Genomic DNA, 24,375 nt, shown 5'->3' on the forward strand with positions numbered 1-24,375 from the left:
AACTCAAAAGCCTCTTGATGAAAGTGAAAGTGGAGAGTGAAAAAGTTGGCTTAAAGCTCAACATTCAGAAAACGAAGATCATGGCATCCGGTCCCACCACTTCATGGGAAATAGATGGGGAAACAGTGTCAGACTTTATTTTTCTGGGCTCCAAAATCACTACAGATGGTGACTGCAGACATGAAATTAAAAGACGCTTACTCCTTGGAAGAAAAGTTATGACCAACCTAGATAGCATATTCAAAAGCAGAGACATTACTTTGCCAACAAAGGTCCCTCTAGTCAAGGCTATGGTTTTTCCTGTGGTCATGTATGGATGTGCGAGTTGGGACTGTGAAGAAGGCTTAGCGCCGAAGAATTGATGCTTTTGAACTGTGGTGTTGGAGAAGACTCTTGAGAGTCCCTTGGACTGCAAGGAGATCCAACCAGTCCATTCTGAAGGAGATCAGCCCTGGGATTTCTTTGGAGGAAATGATGCTAAAGCTGAAACTCCAGTACTTTGGCCACCTCATGCGAAGAGTTGACTCATTGGAAAAGACCCTGATGCTGGGAGGGATTGGGGGCAGGAGAAGGGGACAACAGAGGATGAGATGGCTGGATGGCATCACTGACTCGATGGACGTTGAGTCTGAGTGAACTCCGGGAGTTGGTGATGGACAGGGAGGCCTGGCGTGCTGCGATTCATGGGGTCGCAAAGAGTCGGACACGACTGAGTGACTGGTCTGATCTGATCTGATATACAATTTTAAGGGGTTACCCTGGTGGCTCAGATTGTAAAGAATCTGCCTGCAAAGCAGGAGACCTAGGTTCGATCCCTGGGTTGGGTAGATCCTCTGGAGAAGGGAATGTCTACCCACTCCAGTATTCTCACCTGGAAAATTCCATGGACAGAGGAGCTTGGTGGGCTACAGTCCATGGGGTTGCAAAGGGTCAGACATGACTGAGCAACTAATACACTACACAATTTTAAATAGTATTCTAATGATGTAACATACCAAGAACTAAATGAAAAAAAAAAGGGGGGGGGAGAAATCATTAGGTATTATAGACTTCTGTGCATTTTCAAGAAATAAATTGTTTAAAGACAGAATGCAGTGAATCAGGAATGTTTAAATATGGTGAAAAAGATGCTCAATATGTGTATAATCCACTGTGAGATAAGACTGTAGAAACCAGACACTATGTACTTGTCCCAGAGAAACATCAGTCAAGGGCCACTAGATTATCCTTCAGAGTGGCCTAAGATACAGCAGCTTTTGAGTCAGTGAGCAAAGAGAGAGACAATACACAGTAAGACAAACTAACTTAATATATTCCTCAACACTTACCTTCTATGTCGGCTGTTGCTATTTTATGCTTAATTTCTCTTTGTGACACCTGTTGAATAGTCTCCCTTTGCTGTTTAGTTTGTTGCATGGAATGGGATTTCCAGAGTTTCCGTAGCTCTTCTACCTCAGTCTCTGAGTCCTGATTTTGTTCCCTTCCTTGTTTTCCTTTGTCGACAACTTGCTTTTGTTTTAATTCTATTGCTTCCCCACAAGGCATACTTTCTTTTTCAACTTCTTCTTGATGTAGTGAATTCTCATCAAGAGGAAAATCCTGGTTATCTTTTTTTATACCTGTGGTTTGTTCTTTAAGACCTGATATTTTTAGAAGATTATCTGCAGCCTGATCTCCTTCCTTAGTGGGCATTTCAAGATTATTTAAACCAGTTTTAAGAGAAAGAGTCCCAACTTCATTGGCAGTATGTCCAGAACCAGATTTTAAGTGATCAGGAGTACTAGCAGCCTCTGATATGACCGTCAAACACTCTACTCCGCTCTGAGTGATGGTCTGCACAGATTCTGATGACGCACCAGATGATTTATCGTGTTGTAGCTCATCCAAAGAAATAAGCTCCTCCCGAACAGGAGAGAGTTCTGATTCTGTGAACACATCTTCAGAAAGAGACTCCTCAGTGCTCCTAGGAGCAGTGCTGGCACTGTCATTAGCTGCATCACGGACTCTTGAGTCTAGTTCATCAGTATTACTTCTTGTCACTTTCTTTAAATGGCAGAAGTCCCTTCCTGATAACTGATCTATCTCTCTGTCAGTAAACAAAATTTAAAGTTATTATTTTTTAAATTATAGAATTTTATTTTCCACAAACTTAACACTGAATTAATATCACTAAAAAGGCTTTTCTAAAAGGACAAAGCATACATCTCTTAATAGCATACTAAAAAACTGATTCATATAGAACAAGTAATTAAGTTTCTGCATCAACTACTTAAGATATGGGAAATATCAATGTTAGATTTACTGAACTGATCTACCTGAAGAGAAGTTGAAGACACAACTTTTGGGTGAAGCTGTAATTCTAAACTAAAATTTACTCACTGATGAAATATGAAAAATAGGCTTAAATAAAGTTTTGATTAAAATTTTAAATGTTTTAATAAAGCACATTGACTGATACTATGTACACACACATAGTGCTTATATAGATTTAAACAGAAATTAAACTAAAATAAATGACTCAAATGCAAAGCTAAAAATCAACCTGAACAGAATCAAGGCAAAAGTACTTAGAGGAATTCTTCATGGTTCCAGTGACAACTCTTAACAATTCTAAGAGAACTTGTTCAGCTAACAGGTTAGATATTAGCTAGCTGAATGATTCATCGTTACTTCTAGATTTCCATGTTTAATGCCATTTGTAATATACAAGCACTAATGTTCAAAGGTTAGGTAGTGTAAGTTCTGCATGGAGGCCGTACAAACACTACAGCATGATATACAAATCAACAATTTAAAATGATGGCTAAAAACGAGTAAACGGAAACTACATGAGTTTTTAGTGGGAAAAGAATATTTATGCAAGTTTGAGAATAGAAAAGACTGGGAAGTAAGTTGACACAAAATTTATTGGTGACCTCTGGATGGTAAAGTTGGGTAACTCTTTTCCTCTTATTCTAGTATTTGATATTTTTATAATTGATACTTTTTAAAAAAGTATCAATTAGTTGAAGTCCAATTCCTAGCTCTACTTTCCTTGCAATGATTGATTCACCTTAAGAAATCCAAGCATCTAGTCTGTGCTATTAAATATGTAACAGTGTCATCTACTGGTGATCGACTAAAACTGCACATAAGGGTCCTGAAAGAAAGTGAAGTGGGGCTCTTTGTAACCCCAGGGACTGCAGCATGCATGTCATGCTGCTCCATCCATGGGATTTTCCAGGCAAGAGTCCTGGAACTCAGCAAAAAGGTTTGAGACACTATCTGTAGAAGAGCCTTAGGTAAGAGATAAAATTAAGTAAATCCAACAGGACACAGATTTAGATAAGTGTTGTAACTTTTTTTTAATGTCAGTCATGCTGCTATTATTCCTGAACAATACCTTTGAAATCAACTTCCCAGTAAAAGACAGAAGAAAACCAATAAAATCTTATACACCTCATTTTTACCACATATAACATTATTCTGCAAAACCACAGGACTCATTTATCTGATCTGTTGCCAGATATTTGTTTTTAATCAATTCATAAGGCAGGATTTAAAGAAATGTCTTTTTGGAGTAATTTTTAAAAAAATGTTTGGATCAAATAGATGGTCTTTCCAGGTGATATTCTAAATGATAAAAAAAAAAAAGTGATTTACAAGAGGAAGAGTTCCACAGCATCTGTGTAGAATAGTTATGGACCATACCACATAATACTCAATAAAATCCCAAAGTATACTAACACAAATGGAAAATCAGGGCAAGAGAAAATGATCTCACTCATGACTGACATAGCTATAATCTTGATTCTCTTTTAATCTAATCCTTCACTCCTTCACCTTTGTCTCACCTCTCTACCTGCCACGGTAATCTTTATTTGCTCAGACTGATTTTAGATGATGATATATTAAATAACTAATAGTAGAGGCAATCTTAGGAATAATCTGCACCTCTAAAGATGAGTTTACCAAGCCAAAACAGTTATCTATTGGGGTGGCCGGTATAATGGACATTCTTAAATAAATGATTTTATTCTACCTTAGGTATTCTAACAATTTATGCAGTCTGCCTCAGAAACAAAAATAACTTTCTCTCTTTTGTAAGTCTCTTTTGTAAGTAGTTCTGTCTCACAAAGGTTAATTTTAAAACAATCATTATCAACTTTGTAGGTTATTACAGGGACAGAAATCTCAGTATCAGTTAAAGTGAAGACAGTTTTTAAACTGTTGACAAAGGAATGATAAATTATGAAGAAATAGAAATAGGGAAGCTCTTCGGAGAAGGCAATGGCACCCCACTCCAGTACTCTTGCCTGGAAAATCCCATGGGCAGAGGACCCTAGTAGGCTGCAGTCCATGGGGTTGCTAAGAGTCGGACACAACTGAGCGACTTCACTTTCACTTTTCACTTTCATGCATTGGAGAAGGAAATGGCAACCCACTCCAGTGTTCTTGTCTGGAGAATCCCAGGGATGGACACGACTGAGTGACTTAGCAGCAGCAGCAGGGAAGCTCTTTTCTATTTCAATTTTCTTCCTTTGTACTTTCCTATTCCTTTCTTTGTATACCTATCTTTTATTTTCTTCTTTTATTTATTATTCTTCCCTTTTCTCTCTGTCATTACTTTCACAGGCTGTGCTGACCTGTAACCTCACACCTGTTACCTGAAACACACAAAATCCATAACCAGTACATTCCAAGGTTAACTTTACACTTGTGCAATCTGTGGGTCTTCTCCCCCTATATTTTATACTTTCCTGAGAGAGAAGGATGCAAACATATAAATCAGTAAATAAAAGACAAAGCTGCTCTAGTTTTATTAATGTCAGGTCTTTGCTCATGACCTCTCCCAAATCCCACACTCAACTCTCCAGGCTCTTCTAAGGAAAATTTGAAAGGTATCCTTGATTACTTATATTACTTTAAATTACTAATAAAAATAACAGAATTATGAATTCTGTATCTGAAGAAAAAGGGTTGGTAAACACTGAATTAAATGAATACTACAGGTTATTTTTAAATATCAGGTTCTCTGATCAAATATGCCAATATCAATTAAAACAATTCCTAACTATTCCAGTGCATAAAGAATAATCTTTTCAATACTATGTTTCATTACTGATAAAATGAAAATCATCCATAATAAAACTACTAAAAGATACTTAAGAGTTATTAGACCAAGGTCAACTAACTAGATGAAATAAAACTGCAAAGGAGTATAAATATCACTCTTACATGGGTAAGGATTCCTTTATTTTGCTATCCAAAATTTCTTTGTACATTGCCGCTGACATCACCTCTTCCATTGGACACATGATGCCATATTCCTCACAGCCATTCTCTTGAACCAATGGGTCAGTTTTATGTGGATCAAACATTATATTATTTGGTGTAACTAGCAATACACCACTGACTGTGCCCTAAGATGAAAAAAGAAAATAATATTTAATCTTCAAAGTTTACATTTCAAAAAATTATTTTAGATATTTTTACTGATTTTTTTCTCATGTTAAGCCACCTACCTTACACAAAAGTAGTACACTCAAGCACTATGGCATTCTCATGAAAATGTTTTTAATAATACCTAAATTTTCCCAGTAAATTCTCCTTGTTAGCAGGGCAAAGTACAAAGAATATTATTCACCGTCAATCAGTCAAGTCAGGAATTAAAATCTGCAGCCTCAGTAAACTGTTGAGTTACATCAGCAAGATAATTGCAGTAATGTATGGAGGACTTTACAGTCCTCTAAAGGCATGAGCCTTGTTTCACATTAATTTGCACACAACTTCTTGTGTTGTTCCCTCACCAAAGGTATCAAATAGTTTCATGCAGACAATGCAAGTTTAATAAATAATGTGCCTATAACCCAATCCACTATAAAATGAAAATAGTATAATTTGTTTAAAGTATCTTTAAAAATAAGTCTCAACTTTACTTAACTCTGCTAGCCTAGTTATGTGGCCTTGAGCAAGCACAGCCTCTGGGCTGTTTCTTCATCTGTAACATAGGATAGATTAGATGACTTCTATGACTTCTAAGGCATATGGCATCTACTTTAATCATGAAAAGCTATGACATTTTAAATATATTTATATAAATAGCAATACAAATATAAAGAATCCAACCCTCTAATCTTACAAATGAGCAAGTTGAAGTACATAAGAAGCTGATCCCACTAATATTAGCTAATATTTACTGAATGCTTTGTATGTACCATGCTTTATATATATTTTTTCGATTTCCTCTGCATAATTATAGTACTGAAATGAGAATAGAGGCAAGAAAATTAAATTTGAGAGAGGCTAGGCAATTTGTTATAAATAATCAACAACACAGCTAACTAATAAGTGGTAGGACTAAGATCCAAAATCCAAAAAGTCCAATGCTTTATACTATACTCTCTCCACATTTGAGTTACAAACATTAATCACTCCAACTCAAGTACCAAAAATTCTTTAATCCCATACTATTTATCCATTTATTTATTTCTGAAGTACTGTTGATTTACAGTTTCTTTGATTTCTGCATAAAGTGATTCAGTATTAGTAGGTGGGATCTTCTCATCTGGCCAATTAGTAATGCCTGCTCTGACCCTGATCATAATATGAATTTTCTTCTAAACTACTCAAGCTCAATCAGAACAACAAGCAAAATTCAGCCAAGGGAAAAAAAAAAACCCTCCTACAATTATAGGATGGATTTATGAGGTTAACATCAGGCTGTGGTCATTTCAGATTTAAGGCCCCCCCTTCCCATGGAAAGAGGAGCCTGGTGGGTTACAGTTAACAGGGGGTCACAGAGTCAGACACGACTGAAGTGACTTAGCACTTAATCTTGAGAACAATTAAATTATGCTAAGGATAACCAGCCTAGTAACACTAGGAAATTGGACTGGGAGCTTTATGGACAGTGCCAATATATAATTTCCCTGAAAGATAAAGATTAGTATAGAACAGACTACATCAGATGATCTGAGAATACACTGGGCTAAACCTAATAGAAGTTCCTGGCTTAATTCTAATTATGATCTTAATAATATTGCTAGCTGTATTATTTGTACTTTGCCAGTTTTACAAGATTATTGTTTCTTACAATATCAAAGGTGTAACTGAACCTCCAATGAAAATAATGATGACTAGATAATGTGAAGCAGTTGATCAAATACATAGTTCTGTATGGTATCAATGATTGTAATAGTGCAATTCTAGACATGGGAGGATAAAAGAAGAGGGATTATTTTCCTGGATCATAATTAGAAGACAGATGTCCAGAGATCTTTGACTATAAAGACCTAGTCCAGGAATAGCACACTGAATGGCCTATCAGCAAAATCATCACCTAGGAATGAGCCTAGCTATGTGGGATGGATGGTCATGAAATGCCTCCCAAAGTATGATTGAATTTAATACCATGATGGGGCCCTGTCAACTAACTGGCATTTGCCATGGGTGCTTGCCATCTACCTCTACAAAGATTAAACCATGTGCTGCTGCAGCTGCTGACCTTCAACATCCCCTGAAGGAGTTTAGGGTGGAGAGTAGAAATGTGGCACTCTGCTCTGGGAAAACTGGTAGGGCAGGTCTTTAGATAGTTAGATATACTCAGGAGCTGATTTTATGAGCCAATTCTTGCATCTCTTCATATCGAGGAAAGCACTAAAATCCTTCATGGTGACAACTGTTTCCTATGACTAGGAGAAGCTTCACAAGACCAGCAGAAACTTCCTACCAAAAATTGCTGCTTGATTGCATGTATTCCCCCTTTACCAAAATCACATATATACTGTGCTTCCCCACTACCTATTTGAACAGTTTCTCAGAGCTATCTGAGGTGCTGTGCATGTTGTGCATTTTTTTAAGTCAACAGAGTTAATATATACATTCTTAATCCCATTTTCAAACTCTCATTTTGGAGCATGCAGGTTTAGTTGCTCCTTGAGAATCTGCCTGCAATCTCCCCCGTTCGATTCCTGGGTCGGGAAGATCTGCTGGAGAAGGCATAGGCTACCCACTCCAGTGGGAAGCCCAGTATTCTTGGGCTTCCTTTGTGGCTTAGCTGGTAAAGTATCCACCTGCAATGCGTGAGATCTGGGTTTGATCTCTGGGAAGATCCTCTGGAAGAGGGAAAGGCTACCTACTCCAGCATTCTGGCCTGGAGAATTCCATGGACTGCACAGTCCAAGGGGTTGCAAAGAGTCGGACATGACTGAGTGACTTTCACAAGACAAGACAAGAACGTGGAATCTTCCTGGACCAGGGATCAAACTTGTGTCCCCTGCATTGGCAGGCAGATTCTTAACTACTGGACCACCTGTATATTTTTTGGATGATGGCCCACACCAAGGCACATCATAATCAAATTGATCAGCAATTAAAAAAAAAAAACAACTCAAAAAATAGGCAGAAGATTTAAACAGACATTTCTTTATAGAAGACACAGAGATGACCAAGATATATCTGAAAAAAGGTGCTCAAACTCCTAATTATTAGAGAAATGCAAATCAAAACATACAAGAAGATATCTCCTCACACCAGACAGAATGACCATCATCAGAAAAATCTACACTGACTTCCCTGGTGGTCCAATGGTTGAAGAATCTGCCTGCCAACACAGGGAATACAAGTTTGATCCCTGATCCAGGAAGGTTCCACATGCTGCAGGGCATCTAAGCCTGCAGGCCCTACAGCCTGTGCTCTGCAACAAGAGAAACCACTGCGATGAGAAGCCTGTGTACCATGACTAGAGTAGCCCTTACTTGCTGCAACCAGAGAAAGTCCACGGGCATCAAGAAAGACCCAACACAGCCAAAAGTAAGTAATTAAAAATTTAAAAAAATTTAATTAAAAAAATCTACAAACAATAAATGCTGGAGAGGGTGTGAAGAAAAGGGAACTCTCCTACACTACTGGTGGAAAGGTAAATTTGTATAGCCCCTTTAGAGGACAGTACGGAAGTTACTTAAAAAGCTAAAAATAGAGCTACTCTATTATATAGAGCTCCAGTAATCCCACTTCTGGGCATATATCCAGAAAAAAAACATGGTTAGAAAAGATACACACATCTCAATGTTCACTGCAGTACTGTTGACAATAGCCAGGACATGGAAGCATGCTAAATGTCCACCGACAGAGGAATGGATAAAGAGAATTGGCATATATATACAATAGAATATTACTCCGTCATTAAAAACAGTGAAATAATGCCAAATACACAACATGCATGGACCCAGAGACTTATCATACGAAGTCATGTAAATCAGAGAGTATGGCAAATATGTAGTATCGTTTATGTGTGTAATCTAAAAAAAATTATACAAATGAATTTATTTACAAAACAGTAACAGACTCAGATTGAGAGAACAAACTCAGGGTTACCAGGAGTAAGGCTAGGTGGAGAGAGAGATTGGGAGTTTGGAACTGACCTGTGTACGCTACTATATTTAAAATAGATAACCAGACCACAGTGGCCCAAAGGCAGCTAGAGGAGGAAGGTATTTGCCTTGCAGAGCAACTCATATCTGTGGCCACACAATCCACCTCCCCCACCAATTCCCACCATGTGTGTCCATTTGGCCACAGAGCCAGCAGGAAGCGCTGGGCTCCAGGCACTGAATGGGTGGCTCCACCAGCCCGATGGCTGTGGCAGCCCTGTCTACGGGCCTTGTGGTGCAGCTGTCATGCCTGGCCTCGACCCATGGCTAGGCTCCTTCTCTTTAGCAAGGGACCCACTTGCATGCTGATAACTTTCTTTGACCTGGCCTGGTAGCTATATATTATCTTCCCCTACTTCTAAGTCGTGGATTCAGTGATTCTCAACATCTGCCTGCATCTACATATTTAGAGCAACTAACTTTGGGGCACTGAGGTTGGGGGAGGCAGCAGGATGGCTGACCTCCACCCCCAGCTCACCTCCTCTAGGGTAAAGTGACCAGCTCACCTCAGGCACACACACTTGCTGGCCTGTCCTGCCACTGACCCATATTTTCATGTAAATTGGTGACTAGAAATCATTATTCGTGGAAAGCTTGCAATATAACCAAAAAGTCTAAGATATAATGAGAAGTTGAATCTCAAGGAAATAGCTAATTCAAGGAACAGAATTTAAAAACTTGAAAATCCTCAGAAATAGCTACAAAGCTCTTGCATACATAAAACAAAAGACAGCACAAACATAGGGAAGTGACACTGAGCATCCTCCCCACAGGGCATCCTATGGGGAAAAAAGGAAAAGTTACTAACGACTTCAGTGAAGATAAAATGTACAAAAATGGTCCAAATAGGAAGCAAATCTTCCAAATTAGAAAAAAGAAGTGAATAGACTTCCAACTGAACAGAGTCAATTCTAGTCAATAGATGGATAAAGTTAGAAGCTAATCACATTATCTGGAAAGCACACATTTCCTCATCCCAAAAGAAAAAACAAGGGCAAACAGAACCTACAAAGAAAAACAAACATTTCAAACTGTACAAGGAGAGCATGCTTCAAATATGAAGCAACATCAGATGTAACTGTTTTTTAACCATTGCCTGGAGAGTGAGAAAGGGAATCTGAACACTGGCACACGTGGATCAAGACTCTGCAGTCACGGAAAATCCAATCATAGTGCTCAACTCTGCTATTCAGTCAACAGTGTTTAGATAATCATTACAATGGAAATATTAGTTATGGCTTTTCATTTTTAGAGTAAATCTCTAGGCAAAGCAGGGAAGACTTAATTATGGTCACAGAACAGAATGGGAATATTAACCAACTTTGACAAGTACAGGCAACAAGTTGGCAGGTAGAGGGGAGGAAACGGAATAGTGGTGTTATTCTCCTTAACAAGGAAGTTCAGATACTGTCTCTAGTTGAAAGGGTAAGACAAATTTAAAGTTATATTATTAAAGCGAATATATTTAGTGAATATAAAGTGGTTATATTTTTAAAGTGAATAAGGTAACAAACAGAAGAGTTAAAAATAGTTGACACAACCATATGTGGGAGGGGGCATAGAAAAACCAAGGAGATAGTAGAAAGTCAGTAGAAAATGCCTCATGTCATCAAGTTAAGAAACATTAAGAAAAGTCTATTAGGAAAAATGGAGTTAACCTCTAAACAGACATATATAAAAGTTTCTACCTCTGGGTTGGGAAAACAAAAGTTGAGAAGGGTAAGCATGGATCTACTGCTTTTCATTATATGCCCTTTTGTACTAGTTGATCTTTTAAAGTCCTTTATATGCAAGTATTAGATTAAAAATTAAAACTTAAAAAAAAATAAGATAGCTAAAGCCCTACTGCATAGAACAGAGAATAAGCAAATGAAAAAATGCTCAATATCACAAATCATTAGGGAGGTATAAACTGCATTACCATTAAAGACCAAAAAGCATAACTAAATTCTAAAACACTGACAATAGGGAGTTCTGGTAAGCATATGGAGCAACAGCAACTCTCAGCGACTGCTGGCAGTAAAACAAAATAATGCAGCCACTTTGAAAGGCAGTTTGGTAGTTTCTTACAGAGCTAAACCCAGTCTTACCACATGATCTACCAATCACACTCCTTAGTATTCAATCAAAGGAAGTAAAAATGTATGTATACACAAAACCTGCATATTCATGTTTACAGCAACTGTATTCCTTAAGTGTCTAAACTTGAAAGCAACCAAGATGTCCTTCAGCAGGTGAATGGATAAACTGTTGTACAGTCACAGCAACGAAAACAAGTCGTCAAGCCATGAAAGACATGTTGTTGTTCAGTCCCTAGGTCATGTCCTACTTTTTGTGACTCCATGGACTGTAGCCTGCCAGGTTCCTCTGTCCATGAGATTTTCCAGGCAAGAATACTGAGGTGGGTTGCCATTTCTTTCTCCAGGGGATCTTCCTGACCCAGGGACTAGATTCGTATCTCCTGAATTGGCAAGCGGATTCTTTAGTGCTGAGGCAGCAGGGAAGCCCATGAAAGACATGGAAGACTCTTAAATGCATGTTGAAAGAAGCAAGTCTGAAAGAAGCAAACTTCAGGATTCTATAATAACTGTATGACACTGACAAATTGAAAAACTATGGAGATAATAAAAAGGTAAGTAGTTTCCAGGGGTTCAAAGAAAAGGATGGATGAACAGACAGAGCACAGAGGATTTAGGGGGCAATGAAACTATTTTGTATAATACTGCAATGCTCGATACACATCATTATACAGTTCTCAAAACCCGCAGAATGTAGGACACAAAGAGTGAATTCTGATGTAAACTATGGAATCCCACTTTAAGAATAAGACAAGAGAGAAACCATGTTAACACTAACCAAAAGGAAGGTGAAGTGACTATATCCGTAACAATCAAAGCAGATTTCACAGCAAAGAGTATTACCAAGAATAAACAGTTTTCCATCATAATTAAACATATCAATTCATCTAGACAATTTAAGAATCCCAAACATTTTTCTATGTAAGCACAGCATTTCAAAATAACAAAATAAAAACTGATAGATGAGGAGGGGAAAATAGACAAATCCACAGTTATAGAGGTATTTCAACATCCTTCAGTCAATAATTAATAGAACAAAATCAGTAGGGATACAGAAAAATAACACTCAACTTGACATAAGTGATATTTATAGACTACTTCTCCCAATAACAGTTGAATACATATTCTTTTCAAGTACACATGTAACATGTATCAAGATTTACCACATTGTGGACCATAAAACATTAAGTTTTCAAATAGTCGTCATGTTCTTTAACCACATGGTGGAAAAACATTAGAAATCAGTAACAGAAAGATATCTCAAAAAACTCCAAGTAACAAAGAAACTAAACTAAGAAACTTCTGCATATTCCATGGGCCAAAGAAGAAATAAAGAGAAAGTAATGAATAAAAATACAACATATCAGAACTGTGGATGCAGTTAAAACAGTACACGGGGGAAATTTATAGCACTAAACATCTATCTCAAATACTCATAATTTATGAATTACAACTATAAAGAAATGGTTTTCATGTGTGACTTCTCAAGTCAGTAGTATCATACGGTATTTACTTTCTAAGAAATATGTGGATTTCTTCTGAACACTGTGGTACTTTTACTAATTTCCTTTGAATATTACAAGTTCTCTGCCTTAGAAAATCAACAATTGTGACAGATAAAACACAGATTCAAACTGGATTTGAATTCTGGCCAGGATAGAGAAACCCTGCACTTGCTAACCTTTTCTTAAAAAGTTTCTTTTTTCCCCTGTGGTGAAGGAATATTTAGTCACTAAGTCATGTCTGATTCTTTTGCAACCCCATGGTCTCCAGCCCACCAGGCTTCTCTGTCTATGGGTTTCCCAGGCAAGAATACTGGAGTGGGTTGTCATTTCCTTCTCCAATGGTGAAGGAAAAGAACTGCCTATTTCACAAGATTATTTTACAATGATCACCAGGTGCTGATGCTGATAACTAAAAATATAAATGCAAACTGTCATATTTTACTAGTAAAAAATGATTAAAAGTTTTTCTAAAGTGCTATTCCTTACCTTGCCACTGGTAATATATCTGCAATTAATTTTAAGAAATTTCTCAGTAAATGCTTCTTCCTCCTCAGAAGTTGAAGATACAACTCGTGCAGGTCGAATAGCAGTAAAAGCAGACGAGGGAGTTGGTTCTTTTGGGTGGACTACATCAGGAGTCTTAAAAAAAAAAATAAGATAAAGGGATTTCAGTGAACTAAATAAAACTAAGCACATTATTAAAGCCAAATGAATAGCTTTCCTCAGTAAGTACTTTTCCTTCTTATCATATTCTGGAGATCAGCTCAAAATGTTTTTATTATTTTAAAAAAGGGAAAAAAGTCACTTTTTTTACATTTGGAAAAGATCTCCAGCACAGCTTAAACTTGTATTTTCAATTACTTCTTTAATGAGAATATATTTATATAATGATATTTTTTACATATATATATACACACACACATATATATAAATCATCATGAAAATGTTGAAAACCATCTCTTTTATATTGCCACCCTAAATATACACAATCCACACATACACATTCAGTTGCTCCTGAATTGAATGACCGGTCCTGATCATTTAATAAGTTCCTCAGGTGTTGGGACAGAGAAAATGTGAGTGCTTGTCTGTGAACCTAGGAATTCAGCAGAATCCATTCAGTGTAGAACTTTTTAAAATTTCAAGCTATAATGAGTTTATCAGTAACATTTTACAAGGTATTAATTATAATTAGTTAGATCATAGGTTCTTAACTTTTTTGATGCCATGGAGCATTTCCACAGTGAAGCCTATAGACTTCCTTTACAGAATGGAATTTTTTTTGAATACTTAAAATAGATTACAAAGAAAAACAACTGTATTGAAACACAATTATCGAAACACTTTTTAATTGGATATATAGGTATCTATGATTCTTTATTAATACATTAAATAACAAGATCTAGAGATGACTCTTATAATGATAATTTTGAAGCACATGGCCATAGACAACATTCTGTGATATCTACAACAATACTAAATTGATTTGAAAATATGTGAATTCTGCTGGGGACAAAGTCACAGGTATGTCTGGTGCTTTTCTGTAGTTTACTGCTTATATTCCTAATACTTAAAAACGTTAGATTTCACTTAAAATTTTTTATATCCAAGTTCAAAGAACTCATAGTTCTCCCAAAGATCAGTATTACGTACAAAAATAAGATGATTAGACAGGTGCCTTTTAATTTCTGTTTTAAGGAAAAGACTGATGCTGGGGGGGACTGGGGGCAGGTGGAGAAGGGGACAACAGAGGATGAGATGGCTGGATGGCATCACTGACTCGATGGACGTGAGTCTGAGTGAAGTCCGGGAGTTGGTGATGGACAGGGAGGCCTGGCGTGCTACGATTCATGGGGTCACAAAGAGTCGGACACAACTGAGCGACTGAACTGAACTGAACGAAACCATTTCATGTTTTATGAGTAAATTCACAATAACTTATAAAATAGCTTTCATACAATACCAAGGTTCTTCAGAGTTTTGAACTAAAACCTGCCACACTGTAATTAATACCTAATAGTTATGACTTGTCCTTTTGAAATAATTAACAAGACTGCTTCTTCGTCAATCTCACAGACTCTTATATACTTGAAAAGAGCTACCAAATTTTAACGTAACTTTTCCTACTCTAATAAGTAGATCTAATTTCTTAAGCCTATATGAGGAAAGAATTTTTAGAATTCCTTTCTAAATTTCATATGCCCTTCCTAAAATGGAGGGTTGAATCCCAAGCACTTGAGCAGATACTCAACAGATATTTTTGAAGACAGACCAGCTAAGAACAGTATAAAAAAACTACATTTAATATATTATAGCTATATTTTTTAAAAATCTAAAATGAAATTGTATTTTAATGCTGCATGACATTGTAAATCATTATTATCAATTTTTTCATTTTATGATGCAAATTATTAACTTCACATTCCTCCTATTGTGTCTGGCAGAACTGTATCTAAGAGTTTTGTATCATATATAAATTCATTTAGCACAAATGATAATTAAATAAGGGACATTAATAATAATATTAATTGGAACCTTTATATTTAAGTATTATAAAAACCATAAGACATATACTATTGCCTTAATTTACTTTTATTTATTTTTTCCATTACCTTAATTTTTGAGCAAACTTATACTTGGCTAAATTCAGTAACTTGCCCAATGAGTAAGATGAAGCTGAGATGAAAACCCACGGTGCCAAAAAATCAACTAGTGAGCTTAACTAGAATACTATGTACTTTCCATTTCAAATATTTTTCTAAATGACTGTGTGCACAGGGGGAAAAAGTTAATACAAAGACATCAGAAAGTCCCCTGCAAGTTGGCACAAAACTACAAATAAAGTTTGTGATGTTGTTCACTTACTCTCAAATCAGGTGACAACATCATCTACTATATAACCGTATTATTCACAAAAACTGTATGTACCTTGTTACACTTTCAAATATTTCCCTTAAAAATAGACCTTATAGAACAGTTTGCTGTTGTTACATCACAGTCTCAAATTCTATTATACAACTCAGTATCATTAGCAATTCCGATTTGTCAATGTAATCCTATTAAAAATAACACAGATTAGTTTAACAAATGCTTCAATTATAGCACAAAAGAGTATTTCTTTAAAAGAAATCAAAATTGTTTGGAGGAATCATAATCAGAATTCATTTTAACTTACATACATACTGATACAAAGCATCAACATCTCTGTATTTCTGTGAATTTACAAATTCTGTTTCTTAATAAGGTGATTTTGAGGCTTATTTGCTTTCTGAAGCTTCTTTCTGCAATTTCGCTTTAGCCACTAGGGATGGAAAGGTTCTTAAAAATATAGAATTAAAAATTATCAAGCCTCAATAATCACTTCAATTGTTCAAATGTGCAAAAGCAAAGCAATTTTATGACAAGTGACCCAAAAAGGCCATCTTTTTTTCTGTACAATATGATTAAGTATTATATAATTTGTAGACTATTATTATAAATCATTATCATAAGCTAATTAGCAACTACAAACTCTCCTTTTCCCATGCTGCCTTGGCTTTATTGAGGTTTTGCTCTTTAGTGACTGAAAATATGTAGAAATGTTCTCTGGTAACACATAGGTTAAGGTATATAAAATTTGAGGAGGAAAAGCCATACAAGGCACAGAAATACCAACATTTTATTTCATACAACATAATATAATCTAAAAGAAAATGTTATTTTTAAAGCACTGTACATTTCTTAACCAGTAAATATGATGGGTATCATTTATTTTGTATAAATTATTATGTTTAACTATCACTCTCAGAATTTATTTAAATTCCACTTCTTAAGAATTTGAGGCTTTTAAATCCAACATGCAGAATAAAATACAATACAAATAAAAAATAAAAATATTAGAGTGAAGAAAAACTTAAATGCAATTTTATGTGCTGTACTTGGGGTTTGGATCTGGCTTTGAACTTTTTAGCAACCAGGTTAAAAAGCAAAGAAGAATCAGTTTTTAAATTCTATTTATGAAAACAATGCTCCCATTCAGAATCTAAAGAAACCTCTTACTCAATAATTTAACTATTTATTTGTGATGTTACAAATAAAGAGATTTCTTCTATATAAAGAACTGCTTTCCTAAAATCTACATAAATACTAAGTCCTACTATGAAGTTCTATGTTTTCACATATTTCAAATATAAAATTTTGTTCTAAGACTATAAGACTAAGTTATAATTAGAGCACCATCATTTAAAAAGCACATATTAAAAATTTTAACTCTTGGTTTTTAAATTAAGTTTAAAAGCACCAAAGCTAAATTATACTATACAATATATAGATAATATACAATTCATGTGTTATTTATACATTTGGCATTTATAGCATTTATAGTTATTTAATTTCATGCAAAGATGAGCTCGATAAAGGACAGAAATGGTATGGACCTAACAGAAGCAGAAGATATTAAGAAGAGGTGGCAAGAATACACAAGAACTGTACAAAAAAAGAGCTTCACGACCCAGATAATCATGATGGTGTGCTTACTCGCTTAGAGCCAGACATCCTGGCATGTGAAGTCAAGTGGGCCTTAGCATCACTACGAACAAAGCTAGTGGAGGTGATGGAATTACAGCGGAGCTATTTCAAATCCTGAAAGATGATGCTGTGCAAGTGCTGCACTCAATACGCCAGAAAATTTGGAAAAGTCAGCAGTGGCCACAGGACTGGAAAAGGTCCGTTTTCATTCCAATCCCAAAGAAAGGCAATGCGAAAATATGCTCAAACTACCACACAATTGCACTCATCTCACATGCTAGTAAAGTAATACTTAAAATTCTCCAAGCCAGGCTTCAGCAATATGTGAACCATGAACTTGCAGATGTTCAAGCTGGTTTTAGAAAAGGCAGAGGAACCAGAGATCAAATTGCCAATATCTGCTGGATCATGGAAAAAGCAAGAGAGTTCCAGAAAAGCATCTATTTGTGCTTTATTGACTATGCCAAAGCCTTTGACTGTGTGGATCAAAATAAACTGTGGAGAATTCTGAAAGAGACGGGAATACCAGACCATGTGACCTGCCTGTTGACAAACCTATATGCAGGTCAGGAAACAACAGTTAGAACTGGACATGGAACAGACTGGTTCCAAATAGGAAAAGGAGTACATCAAGGCTGTATATTGTCACCCTGTTTATTTAACTTATATGCAGAGTACATCATGAGAATATGATGTACATGAGAACAGAGTACATCATGAGTACATCAGCTGGGCTGGAAGAAGCACAAGCTGGAATCAAGACTGCCGGGAGAAATATCAATAACCTCAGATATGCAGATGACACCACCCTTATGGCAGAAAGTGAAGAGGAACTCAAAAGCCTCTTGATGAAAGTGAAAGAGGAGAGTGAAAAAGTTGGCTTAAAGCTCAGCATTCAGAAAACGAAGATCATGGCATCTGGTCCCATCACTTCATGGGAAATAGATGGGGAAACAGTGGAAACAGTGTCAGACTTTATTTTTCTGGGCTCCAAAATCACTGCAGATGGTGATTGCAGCCATGAAATTAAAAGACGCTTACTCCTTGGAAGGAAAGTTATGACCAACCTAGATAGCATATTCAAAAGCAGAGACATTACTTGGCCGACAAAGGTCCGTCTAGTCAAGGCTATGGTTTTTCCAGTAGTCATGTATGGATGTGAGAGTTGGACTGTGAAGAAAGTTGAGCGCCATAGAATTGATGCTTTTGAACTGTGGTGTTGGAGAAGACTCTTGAGAGTCCCTTGAACTTCAAGGAGATCCAACCAGTCCATTCTGAAGGAGATCAGTCCTGGGTGTTTGTTGGAAGGAATGATGCTACAGCTGAAACTCCAGTACTTTGGCCACTTCATGTGAAGAGTTGAGTCACTGGAAAAGACTCTGATGCTGGGAGGGACTGGGGGCAGGAGGAGAAGGGGACGACAGAGGATGAGACGGCTGGATGGCATCACTGACTTGATGGACAAGAGTTTGGGTGAACTCCAGGAGTTGGTGATGGACAGGAAGGCATGGCGTGCTGCAATTCATGGGGTCGCAAATAGTCGGACATGACTGAGCAACTGAACTGTACTTTATTTTAATATAATATGTAACATAAGCTTATGTTTATTATATAACAAAGTATATGTTACATATTTACATATGAATATTTAGATTTAAAAGCATGGAAGTTAAAATAATATTTTACATATATATTATATATAATAGGTAAAATATACTTCACATACAGGGATTTTAAATTTATTCTTGGTTTAAATATATAATAGTATAAACAAAGACAGAGAGAGGAAGCAGGAAGTAAAGAGGAAGGTAAACAGAGGGGAGAGGAATGTTTGTAACTAGTCTAAGGATGGCCTATGTGAGAACAATTTTGGAAGCATATGCTGTATTTAATCTCTTCGACCCACATTGATATTTTTAGCTAAAATTTTTTTAACTTCGTGCATGTGTGCTACGACTTTAACATCTGTTTTCAGGTATATAAGTTCAATATGTCAATGAATTATGTGCTTAGTATGATTAAAATAGAGGGAGGTTTATTTTATTAGCTATCACATATATTCTCAAGATCCCCAAAACTCTGTAAGAAATTAACATCACTCTTTTATATATCCTCTCATCTATACGTGAAGAAAATAGTCACTGAATGTCTTTTAAAAAAATGTTATTTGACTCGAGTTAGAAAATGTTCTACAGCTTCCTGACTAAACTATGTGATTCTCTTTAAATTTTATAAAAGGCAAAGTCTTTACAGCTTCACTGTATCACCCAAGTAGATATGCTGAAGTCCTAACCCTCTTCCTCAGAATGTGACCTTATTTTGAAATCAGGTTTTCACAGATGAAGTTAAGCTGAAGTCATACAGGAGTAAAGTGGACCCTTAATCCAACTCAACCGGCTTCTTTATCTGAAGAGGAGACCACTATGTGAAGGCACAAACACACAGGGAGAAGACAGCCCCGGGATTACAAAGGCAGAAACTGGAGTGATCTACCAAGACTGAGAAGGACAAGGATTGTGGGTAAACACCAGATGCTAGAGGAGGCAAGGAAGGACCCTTCCTCGTAAAGAGATACCATACCCCTGCCAACATCTTGATTCCAGATATCGAGTCTCTAGAACTGTGAGGTAAATTTCTGATTTAAACCACCTATTTTGTGATCCTTTGTTACAGCAATTCTAGGAAATGAATACAGGCAGATAATTTTTTCAGATATAAAAACAGAAGAGCAACATATTAAAGAGTCCAGAGAATCTTATATTGGGAGTAAAGAAGAAACGAAGCAATATTTTTGTTCACCTTTTAATCATTCTAAGCAATACTTCTGAATCATCTCCTTTACTTTTACTTTTGCTTTGTTAAGCAATAATTTGCTGTATTACTTCCACACAGCTCTTTACTACAAACTTTCTAGTTTCTACAAATTGTGACACAAATATTTTAAGACTGTATGTTTCAATCTCAGAGAATGCATACTGCTAATCCTTAAGCTTTAATCAATTCGCTCAAAAAGTGATTAAGAATATAACACAAAATCTGAATGCAGACTGTCAGGGTTTAAATCTCAGCTTTACCACTCATTAAATATGTGACTTATATAAATTACTCATTCTCTCTATGCCAGAGCTTCCTCGATAATAAATGCATAGTAACTACTTTTAAAATATTAACAGTAACTGCAGCAATATAATTATGCTTAAAAAGAAGCTTTTAGTGTGTCTAAACTCTATTAATACTTTATATATTTTCTCCTGTAAGACCTTCTAGGCCTCCCATAGAATCTCTCAGAAGTTTTTCAAAATTGCATGTTCTTACTACCATGAAATATAATTTGAAAATTATATTTCCTTAACATATTAGAAGTACTGTCCTTTTCTTATTTTTCACTTAGAGTACAGTAAAGAGTGTTTTATATTAAGGAGAATACAGCTATCTACTGTCCCATTCTTCAGTGAAATATATTAACATAAAGCAGAAATTGAAAGCTATTTAAAATCATGTCACTTTTCCATATTACTTATATTAAAAATTTTTCCTCTGAATTCTATACTGAGTATATCACATTAGCAGCTCTAGCCTAAAATGACATTAGCATAATAAATAAATTTTAAGATGCACAGAAATTAAAGGAAGTAAACAAAGAAGGTTTCTATATTTATAAAAGAATGACAGATTAAAAAAATTTTTTTAAGAAATGTTCACAGTACAAAAGTGATAGGTCTCACTACATTTACAATGATTAAATATTACCTATCTTTAGGAGCTGGGTCCAAATATTTACTGAGTAACAGTAGTTTCTGAGTTACCAATTTCCAGCTATAAAGTGGAAATTCAAAAAACATGGACTCTGGACTAACCTGCCTTGAAATCCTGATTCAGATACTAGCAAGCTGAGTGACAGACACAAGAGTACTTAACCTTTCTCCCTCAGTTTCCTCATCTGTAAAATAAGTACTGTACTGTTAATGTACTGGAAGAAACAGATGGCACACCAATTTGAATGATTTTAAGAGAGTATGATAATGGAACTATTTACAAAGGTATGCAGTGTATACGAAAATTTAGGGCAAACAACAGAGGCTTCATCGTCACCCATAGGCCCAAAGAAGTAAGGGAGAGAGACAGACAGGGAGGGCTCTGTGGAAATGGTCATATGACAAGAAATTAGCTACTGAAGAATGCAGCCACTCTGGAGTGACCCTGTAGGAAGACAGCTGAATAAATATGCTCCTCCTCTGTTCCTCTTATCTTCTGTTAATGTTCTCAGAAGACCAAAACCAATAGAAATGAAAGGTCAAGGTGGCCCATCCATTATGCAGGCCACCACCTACAAGGATGAAGAAGGCTGTAGAATAGGTCTAGAGGGAAAAACAAAGACAGCCAGGCCAGGCGCTTATCTCTTGAGTTTGAGGTTAGGCTTAGATGGTGATTCTTTTAAATTGCTTAGAATTTTATGTGACATATAGTAAATTTTAGCTCTTTAGCATTTACTTACTCTCACTTTCATTCTATCTTCTTCCACATTTCTTCATCAATATATGAAAACATGAGGGGGGACTGTTTGATAATTCCCAAAGATTATATTTTATATAAAAATAAAATATTTAAAAAAAAAACAAAAAAGATCCTTTATGGTAATAACATTTTAGCCTTATAAATAAGCCGTTAAAAAGCTGAACATTCAGGAAACCAATCAGTGAATATTAGAAATACAAACTTTTGACAATTTATGGGAAAACATATTAAAAACTAATAAACAATATTTGAATTAATATAATACAGATGAATTATATCAAATAAAACATAAGATCATAAAATCCTTGCTTCTAAGGAACTTACACACAGCGTGTGGGAAATATACATTCAATATTTACAATATAGAGACAGAAGCACTTGAGATATTGAATATAAAAAGTCACATGGGAATATTATCTCAGAGGCTAGTAATGAATATATTTCTAGCTTTAAAAAGATATAACTAAAGTTTATAAAATTACTGTTCAAAAGAATTATTTCTGACGATTGCCCACAATCAGACAGAAGGTGGTAATGATCACTTGGGTAAAGGCAACTTCAAGAACTCATGTTTCTTACTGTTTTCCTGGATTCATCTCAGGGAGAAAGAATTTATTCATATGACTAGTCATATTAGAGGACACTTTGGGGCTACCTTTGACAGAAGCTGAGACACTAAAGGTTAAAAATGTTTCACGGCTTTATTGTTCTTTCCCTCTCTTTTACCAACATGGCAAAGTGAAGAAGACAGCATTTTCATGTAGGTTTTATTGCTCTCTTGAGCTTCAGCACTCTCTTCTCTTTGACCTTATGCCTTTAAATAAAGCCACTTAACAGGCAGATTTGGGTTAAAGCAAAGGACAAGAAAAGGACCCCACAGGTTCCTAGTCAGGCAAAATACTACAGTCAAGCTTTCCACAATTATGTTTTAGTGTACGGAACACAGCTAAATTAAACTATCCTAAGGTTACACTACTCTCCTTTGTCATTGCCCCTTATGAATACATCTCTTTGTTAAGGCCCATGAGAAAACGGTATGGCCATGTTCAAAAAGGTATTCCTGCATCGTTTGGTCCAGTAATACCTATCATTAGAACCTCACTTCCATTTTCATCGATGATGAGAATAAATGTAATATATTGCTTTCATGGGCTTCTCTGGTGGCTCATACAGTAAAGAATCTGCCTGCAATGCAGGAGACCTGGGTTTGATCCCTGAGTCAGGAAGATGCCCTCAAGAAGGGAATGGCTACCCACTCCAGTATTCTTACCTGGAGAATTCCATGGAGAGAGCAGCCTGGTGGGCTATAGTCCATGGGGTCACGAAGGTACAGTGTTGTCATTTTTATAAGATAGCCAACATGATATTATATGATTAACTTAATATTTAAATTATTATGATATTTATAAATTATTACATGATATTTATAAGAGGGCTGATGAATATCTTTGGATTACTACCACCACTAACAGTAAGTTAATTTAAGCAATCTGATTTAATAAGAATGTTTACCTTAAAAACTGGGACTTACAAATTTAATTAACAAAATGAGGTAAAATTTTATTCTAGCCATAGTCAAACTAAGATTAAATAATGATGATATATATACAGTGCCATTTCTTGAAAGCTTTGTAAAGAAGGGAAACTTACAGTGGTCTTCTCAAATTCTGCCTCAGATGATGTTGGTGACAGAGGACTTATCGGGCTTAGAGATGGAGAGCTCTCAACACTGGAGACATATTCAGGATCAGGAACATATAAAACCTGAGAGAACACATTCACATAAAGATTCAGTCAAACTAAAATATTAATAATCACATGTTGTTCTCTAAGAAAACACCATTAACAATATCCTTCAGAAATAAATTTTAAAAATTAAAACCTTCAGATTAAAAGTATCTTATTACTGAAATAATCTTTAACAAAGTTTAAAAAGATTCAAATTTAATTTAGATAGGTTTGATAACACAGACTGTGGGCGACAGTGAAGAGAAACAATGATCCTTATAAATTATGGGTGTTCCTCTTGAAGGACAATTTGGGAACAGCCAGTAAAGTTTAAAATGCACACATTCTTTAACTGAGCCATTTTATGTCTACGGCTTCACTTTATAGATATACCTGAATATAACAAAAAAGATATAAACAAGAGTGTTCCTCACAGCAATGTTTGCAATAGCAAAAAAAGCAGAAAATCTAACATTTACTGTGCTTAGTTAAATCACAATATAAGCACACCTTGTTTTATTGTGCATCACCTTACTGTGCTCCACACATACCACGTTTTTACAAATTGAAAGTCTGTGGCAATCCTGAGTCAAGCAAGTCTATCAGTGCCATTTTCCAACAGCATGTGCT

The 24,375-nt window shown here is 35.9% G+C and overlaps 1 protein-coding gene across 10 annotated transcripts in view; it reads right to left on the bottom strand.

Annotated features, from left to right (window-relative positions):
• The window catches only part of OXR1 (oxidation resistance 1), a 440,707-nt gene that overhangs the window by 49,538 nt on the left and 366,794 nt on the right, over nt 1-24,375 (bottom strand). For all 10 annotated transcript variants that reach the window (XM_055546450.1, XM_055546449.1, XM_055546451.1 and 7 more), the window contains 4 exons: nt 23,668-23,781; nt 13,483-13,635; nt 5,218-5,402; nt 1,329-2,086 (listed from right to left, as the gene is read on the bottom strand). In XM_055546450.1, coding sequence (XP_055402425.1) covers nt 1,329-2,086; nt 5,218-5,402; nt 13,483-13,635; nt 23,668-23,781 — 1,210 coding nt within the window. The remainder of the gene's footprint in view (nt 1-1,328; nt 2,087-5,217; nt 5,403-13,482; nt 13,636-23,667; nt 23,782-24,375) is intronic.

Source organism: Bubalus kerabau, chromosome 14, assembly GCF_029407905.1.
Source record: "Bubalus kerabau isolate K-KA32 ecotype Philippines breed swamp buffalo chromosome 14, PCC_UOA_SB_1v2, whole genome shotgun sequence".
NCBI lineage: Eukaryota > Metazoa > Chordata > Mammalia > Artiodactyla > Bovidae > Bubalus > Bubalus kerabau.